The 7,501-nt window shown below is 53.5% G+C and overlaps 1 protein-coding gene across 1 annotated transcript; it reads right to left on the bottom strand.

The window, feature by feature from the left end:
- Nucleotides 1-6: 6 nt before the first annotated feature.
- SLC30A2 (solute carrier family 30 member 2) lies at nucleotides 7-7,468 on the bottom strand. The gene is made up of 8 exons (XM_006924398.3): nucleotides 6,854-7,468; nucleotides 5,969-6,189; nucleotides 4,769-4,915; nucleotides 3,784-3,937; nucleotides 2,860-3,016; nucleotides 2,041-2,146; nucleotides 802-936; nucleotides 7-318 (listed from the first exon to the last, which is right to left on the bottom strand). Exons 1-8 carry the CDS (start codon nucleotides 6,901-6,903, stop codon nucleotides 173-175), a joined length of 1,116 nt encoding a protein of 371 aa, XP_006924460.1. The 5' UTR covers nucleotides 6,904-7,468; the 3' UTR covers nucleotides 7-172.
- Between the last annotated feature and the right edge of the window lie 33 nt (nucleotides 7,469-7,501).

The following is a 7,501-nucleotide window of genomic DNA, read 5'->3' as shown; positions in this document are numbered from 1 at the left end:
GCCCCACTCCTGGAGTGGGCAAGGCTCCTCCACTGAGCATGGAGCAGAGGTCCGGAGAGGGATCTGGTTCAAAACACAGCCGGGGTAAACAGAGTCCTGGATGGCCATGGGGGACGCTAGGCCCTGCCATCTGCAGATCCATCTGTGCCCCAGTTAGTGCCAGGCCAGGCAGTCAGTCCGAGGGGCCCTGGCATGCCTGACAGTCCTTCATGTCCTCGGAGTAGTCCTCGATCTGGATGGTCATGGTGTGGAAGTGGAACTTGCCCTGCAGGCAGGCGCTGGCTGCCTTCAACACAGCCTGGGCATCTGTGTTCTGAGCTGGAGAACAAGAGGATACACCAGGGGAGGCACCAGAGAACTGTTTACTCACTCTTGAGCCCTTAGGAACAATCAGGAGCCCCACTGTCATACCCTACCTCCAGCAGAAAAGGATAGGGGACCATGAACATCAGGAAACCCCAGATTTCACTCTTGCACCCAGCAACCCCCTGGTTCCCATACCTGCCACTACCCTAAAAGAGCAGAAAAAGCATTGGCCTTAAGGTTTCCCTCTGCCACTTATTAGCTGTAAAAGCCTGGGCGAATGACTTTACTACACCACCCCACCCCCAGCCTCAGTTTTTCCACCTATAAATGAGACTGGGATGATTAAATGAAGTAATGTGTGCAAAGCACTCAACATGGGGCCAGGTTCAAAGCATGAGCACTGCAAGCATCTGGGGGTGTCTGGACCAGTCAGGGATGCCCCAGGCCTCTGGATGCCTCCCTCCCTTCTCCTACCCTGAGCACACCACCACTCACCGATGGCGATGTGGACAGACAACACAGGTTGGGCCACGGTCAGCGCCCAGATATGCAGGCTGTGCAAGGCTTCCACCCCCTCCACTGACAGCAGCAGATCCCGCACAGCCGTGAAGTCCACGCCTTTGGGGGTCCCTGAAGACAGCAAGGATGGGGCCAAATGAAGGAAACGGCTCCCTTCGACCTGTGCTGGTTCCTGCTCCTCGAATGTCATCTCAGAGAAGACCTCCTTGGCCAGCAGATCTGACATGGCTCCCATCTCCCCAACGATCTCCATCATTCCACCCTGTTGTAGTTTCCTCTTCTCACTTAGCACTGTCTGAGATTATCTTGTTTGTTAGATTCTTATCTGTCTCTCCCTTTAATATGGAAACTCCACATGAGAGCAGGACAGTCTGTTGTGTTTACCACCCTATCCTCAGTGCCTAGAACAGTGCCCATAGTAGGTGCTCAATAAAAAATGTTTTGTTTTGTTTCTGAATGAAAAGAAGGGAACCAGGAGATCCCCACAACCACGTGGGGCATCATCACTTTTATCTGAGTCCCATTCTTAGAGAAAAATCTCTGGCCTGCAGCTGGACACTCCTGCTGACCCCAAACCAGGATCAAGACTGACCCTGCCCATGCATAGACCCGTGTGACTCAAGGCCCTGGAGCACGAGAAAGCTGGGTGAATGAGTGTGTAACTCAGGGCAGACCATCTGCCACTACCTAGCACCCCTCAAAGCCCAGCCACATCCTCCTGAGATAGGGGCCTCAGAAAAGAAAGCCCGAGCTGGAGTGGATTCGGCAGCCTTGTCCAATCCCAACTGTCTGTCTGAGCTTCAGTCTGTCCTGCTGTGAAATGGGAAGCATAATTCTCACTCCTCTCTCTGCCTGAGGGAAGGCAAATGGATACAGAGGATGTGTATGGGGAAAGGCTGGAGTGCCAGGTGCTGCAGACATCACCCAGAGCCACCTGATTAGGCAAGGAGGATACATCCCAGCAGGGAGGAGGCACCCTTGGGCCTAAGAGGAAGGGAAGGCATGGTCCAGGGGACATTTCCAGGAATGGCCACACCTTAGGGCCCAGCTCAATGCCAAGATTGGCCGGGGGCCCCAGGAGGTTCTCCAGCCTATGCCAGGCTCCAGCCCCTGGCTCCCCACCAATGTACTGGGATCCAACCCCTACTCCTACCCCTCGAGCTTCAGTTAGAGCTGGCAAGCCAAGAGCGAAAAGGGCGCCCCAAGCCTAGTTACCTTCCATCAGCACCAGGATCACATCTCTCAGGATGGTCAAGGTTGTTCCCAGGACCAGGATGGAGAAGAGGAAAGTGCAGATGGGGTCTACATACTTGTACTCTGGCTACAGGAAAAAGAGAAGGCAGAGCTGGGGTTGAACAACTAACTCCTCAGCTTCCCTTCTCCCTTCCCACCTAGCACTGTGTCGGGGAGAGGGGCTCTCTCTGTGGGATGGGCACGAGCCTTACCCTGGCCCTGCCTCTCAGTTTATTCCTTTTGCAAAAGGACAGGCAGGACAGATTACAGTTCAGGATAAGGCATAGTCCCTTCCCACCCCTCCTTGCCCAAGGGGCTGAGACATGAACAGAGCTACGTGGAATCTTACACACCATCTAGTCCAACATCCCCATTTATAGATGGGGAAATTGAGGCTCAGTTAGAGTAAGGGACTCACTCCATATCACACAGCTAGCAAGGGATGAAACCAGGCTTTAAACTCAATGCCCAGCTCTTTCCAATACACCACACTGCCTCTATGTGATGGGCAATGCCCAGGCTTTGGCTGCACACAGTGCTGAGTTTGAATCTGGCTCCACAACTTACCAGCTGTGTGACACAGTGCAAGTCATTGAACCTTTCTGAGCTGCAGAAACCACCACTACAAGGTTATTATGAGGATCAGAAGTTGGATATTCTTTCCCTCTCCTCACCCTTCCGCCCAAAGCTGGGAGGGAGCTAGAATCTGGAAAGAGTCCTGTGGAGAGAGAAGCCCCCAGATGATCTACACTTTCCTGCCCTCCCCCACCCCACCCAAGTCCCTCTGTCCCCAGCTCTGACCTTGAAGTATAAAATGTAGGCCGCCACCAGGACGCCCAAGCTCTGTAGCAAGTCACCAATCACGTGAATAAAGGCAGCTCGGACGCTGGGGTTCTGCTGCTGCTGGCTGGGGTCATGGCTGTGCCCATGACCAGACTGGTGAAGAGTCAACCCCATTCTACGAAAGAGGAAACAAAGCCAGGGACTCACTGAGGTAGCAGGTAGAGGCTTCGAATTAGCCAGGTAGAGGCCACCCAGGTAGAGGCTGGCCTCCCTGTGGTGCAAAATCCCCAACCCCCTTGACCGCATGATCTCTTTGGCCACATGAGGAGCCGGATCCACGTGGCCTTGGTTCAGAATGCCATAGGAGAAAGGGCTCAACTCCAATGCCAGGCCGAATCCGGGCACAAAGATGTCCCGTTGCTAAATCTCAGAGCAGAAGGGCACCACAGAGGTCATTAGTTCCCCCCACCATGTCACAGAGAGGGAAGCTGAGGCCTAGAGAGGAAAGGGGCTTGCCCAAAGCCACCGAGCAAGGGAGAGAGAACCCAAATGAAATAGATGCTCTCTACACACCTGACTGTCACTGAGGGGTCAAACCAATTTCAGGCATATCGGCTTGAAAAAAGACTTGGATTCTGCCCCTAGGAACATCTGTTCCTGTAAGAACTAGTCTCACCCCTCCCCACTTTAGGTATAAAGCCTCCCAGGTTATTCACTGACATGTAGGAGGTGGGGGTAGAGTTGATGCTGCCCCAGATTTACAGTTTCTGATGGCCTTGGTCCAGGCCTAAGGTAGGTCCCAGGTGTTCCAGGTGCCAGAGCTTGAAGCATTAGGAAAATTCTGTTCCTGTAGCCTGTACTGGAGTGCGGCCTGCCTGCTTCCACCAAGAGCAGGCCCGTAGGTGTGCAGGTGAGAAGTGGGAGGAGGGAGGACTCACGTACATGATATTCACAGCCACAGCACAGCCTGCCGTTATCAGCATGGTCTCCCCCTCGATCTCATAGTTCCCAGAGATCAGCCGCTCCACCGCCAGGTACACCAGTACCCCAGTCACGACCCAGATGGACAGCACAGAGAGCAGGGCTCCCAGGATCTCTGAGGAAGAACTCACCCCAACACCAATCTTAGCGCGGGGCCCTAAGGCCGAGGAGACTTCCCTTCCCCCGAGAATCCCCCCATCCCCTCCCCACAAAGTCAGGGCCTGTGTCTGATTGGACTCTGCTGAAAGTACGGCTAGTGTGGTTACAGCGTACCCCACCGCTCGTCCATCTGACAATGTCAGAGCTAGAAGAAGTCATCTGGGTCAAAACTCTTTGTTTTACATGTAAAGAAACTGACTTTTTAAGATATACACCTATTGCTTGGCTGGCAAACTGAGACTTCTGAGGAGGAGGAGTTGGGCCATCTCTCCCATCAAGAGGAAAATGACAATGCAGCCCAGAGATGAACTAAAGAGCTTTTAAAGCCCGTTTCTTCCAGAAGGCTTTGCTGAACTTTCCTGCCCCCCCAGAGCTGATCCATGGAGTTATGCGCAGAGTTAAGGCCACATTTTGTTCTTTTTTTTTTTTTTTAGGAAAAAGTAAGGTTCGTTAAAAGATAAAAGATAGAGACAGGCTACACTTAGGAGGCTGTAGCCCTGTGGAATTTGGGAGATTTAAAGACACAAAATAGAATATGCTCCAAGGGAAGAGTAACCAGTCATTTTGTTCTTGAAATTTGCCCTCTTTATTTCTTAGGAAAGTGAACTCTCCCTCCCTGTAGACTGGGAGTTCCCAGAGGACTGAAGCCAAGGTTGACATTTTCCCCCTCACCCAAGGCACCCTCCCACCTGGCCTCACTGGGGGTACACTCATTGCAGCTACCTAAGAACTCATGTCTTGATCCACCCCTCACCCAGCCCCACCCCATCCAGACCAAGGCCCTCACCAGCTCGCTGCCAGCCAAAGTTCATGGTCTTGGTGGCCGGCCGAGAAGACATCCAGAGAGAGAAGAGGCTGATAAGCATGCTGGCAAAGTCAGTGAGCAGATGGGCTGCGTCGGTCATGATCGCTAGGCTATGTGCTAGGTATCCACCTGCAGGGGCAGGACCAGGAGGATGGAGGATCTTTATCAGCTCCCCAAGAAGCCAACTTCCCAGACTGTGTGTGTAGCAGAGAAACCATGGGCTCTAAAGAAAGACACTGGATCCTCTTCATTCATTCACTGTGTAACCATGGGCAAGTGACTTACTTTCTCTGCACCCCAACTTCTATTATCTGTGAAACAGGACTAATAGCACCTATTTAGAGGGTGAATGTGAAAATCAAGTTCAATTAAGGCCTGGAATAGTAGGCATTTAGTAAATGCTCTTTCATTCTAGGCATTCAGGCCTTCCCTTACCTACTTGTTGTGTGTGATCTTGGGCAAATTACTTAATGCGCTCAGTTTCATCATCTATGAAATCAGGAGGCTTACAACACCCATATGACAGCACAAGGTTATTGTGAGGGTTGCATGAGATAGTATAGTATAGGGAATATAGTCAATAATACTATAATAACTATGTATGGTGTCAGATGGGTACTAGACTTATCAGGGTAATCTCTTCGTAAGGTATAAATGTCTAACCACTATGTTGTACACCTGAAACTAATATAATATTGTATGTCAAAGGTAATTTAAAAAAATTTTAAATTACTTTAAAAATTAGTGAATGTTTCATCAAACAGGGCTGTTAGTATGGCTGACTCTTAAACAACAAAAAAGTTTGACCCGCACCTGCCCACTTACACGTGGATTTTTTTTTTCAATAAATACAGTCAGCCCTTCATATCTGCGAGTTTCAAATCTGCGGCCTCAACCAGTTTGGATGGGAAACAGTAATTGTGCATTTCCAGCCATGGTTTCCCAGCCTCAGATTACCTAAGGTGGATGGAAAACGGATGCAAAGAGCTGACTATAGCTAAGTTTTTGGGGAGTCAAAAGTTACACGTGGATATTCCACTGTGCAGATCAGCATTCCTAATCACCCACATTGTTCAACTGTCAACTGCATTAATATTACTGGAAGATCTGGGAGTAAAAGCCTTTTAGATCATCTTGACTATTCACGTGTCAATTTCATTTAATTAGCACCAAAGTCCTTACCAATGACTTCCCCAATCATGAACACCAGGCAGATAGCAGAGGCCACATAGAGCTGACGACGGGCCTTCTCCTTCTTGGGGTCGCAGTGACTGCCAGGACCCTTCTGGGCGTGACAGTAATGGTTGTTCTCCACAGCCAGCTCAATGCCCGGCAAGTCCACACCAGGTGGGGGCAAAGAAATCCAGCCAACTCCATCCTGCCACAGAGATCCCGTGTACGACCTGGCCAGGGAGGAAGGGGAAGAGGAGGCTCAGTTCTGAGATGGGGACAAGGAGGGCTCACTCTAGTCCTATCCTTCTGCGGGGGCTCGGCGTTCCCATGTGTCTAATTAGGAGAAAAGATAAGGACACTCCAAGCTCGGCAGTCGCAGAAGAGTGACCAGAAGCCCGTGTTTGCAGGTGGGTGCTGGGCAAATGACCGGTCTCCAGGAGTCTAGGGACCTTGGCCCAGAGTGTTCCCTCCTCCCCCATCCCTCCCAGGGCCTGAAGGAAGCAAAGACCTTGAGAACTGGCCAAGGGGCGGGGCGGTCCAGCCGAGCGCGGAGAAGGAACAAGGCTCAGGATCAAGGAGATGGGCAAACCCCCATCTCGCGCACCTGGGGACACAGGGCCTCCCAAGGCGGGGCTGCCCGGGACAAAGTACTCGGCTAGGGGCGGGGCTCTATCCATCGCACTTCCAACCCGCGGGTAGGGGTCAGGATCTGTGCTCAGCCTTGAGGGAGGCATGATCTTCGCGCCAAGCAGGTTTTCCAGTCTCCTTCACTTCACCCCACGCCTCCTGTGTGGTCCTGATTCAAGCCGCGATCCCAACTATCCCAGGATAGCAAACGAGGAGTTGCGTCAGATGCCGCTCATACTGCCGCCCCTCCCCAGGCTTTCACCTTACCGAGCTCCGGGCCTGGCGTCCAACAGATGCTCTTTATCCACGGCCCTCATGCGGCCCCGCTCGCCCCGCGCTGGGTGGGGAAGCCGCGCGCGGACGCCAGTCGAAATGAGCCCCAGAAGTTGCGCGCCAGGCGCTGTGGGGCGCGCACTCTCCTGCGGGGTGAGCCCCTCGTGCCGCTCGCGTCGCCCCGCGTGCGCCCCTCGCCCGCCGCCTCTGCCGCGCGCCTGTTCCGGCCCGGGCCGCGCTGGGGCCACCGTGAGACGGTCTCGCTGCCTCGCCGCTCCAGCTCCGGCTTTGCGCGCGGAGCGCTCCCTCCTCTCCGTGCCCCGCGTCCTCCCGCTTTATCTGGCCCTTGCCACCCCGTGTGAAGCGGCCCGCCGCGCGTCGTGTGCAAAAGCCCGCGGGGAAGGGGGAGGGGTGACCGGCTGCAAGGATGCCCCGGAGCTGCCCTCGAGCACCGGTCTCCTGCGTCCCTGGGGCTCAGGGAACCCACCTACTTTGTGACGAAAAGTTTAACCGCCTCTACTGAGTTAGGACTGCGCTATGGCTGCGCGCGCTCACCCCTGCGCGGGGCTGGCAGCGTCCCATCGAGAAGTTCCGGGACCTTGGTTTGTGGAAAACTGCTTCGGGTCCCTGGAGAGCAGGAAT

This window comes from Pteropus alecto, unplaced genomic scaffold, assembly GCF_000325575.1.
Source record: "Pteropus alecto unplaced genomic scaffold, ASM32557v1 scaffold39, whole genome shotgun sequence".
NCBI classification, from domain to species: Eukaryota; Metazoa; Chordata; class Mammalia; order Chiroptera; family Pteropodidae; genus Pteropus; species Pteropus alecto.
This window is presented reverse-complemented; position numbering and strand designations above follow the sequence as displayed.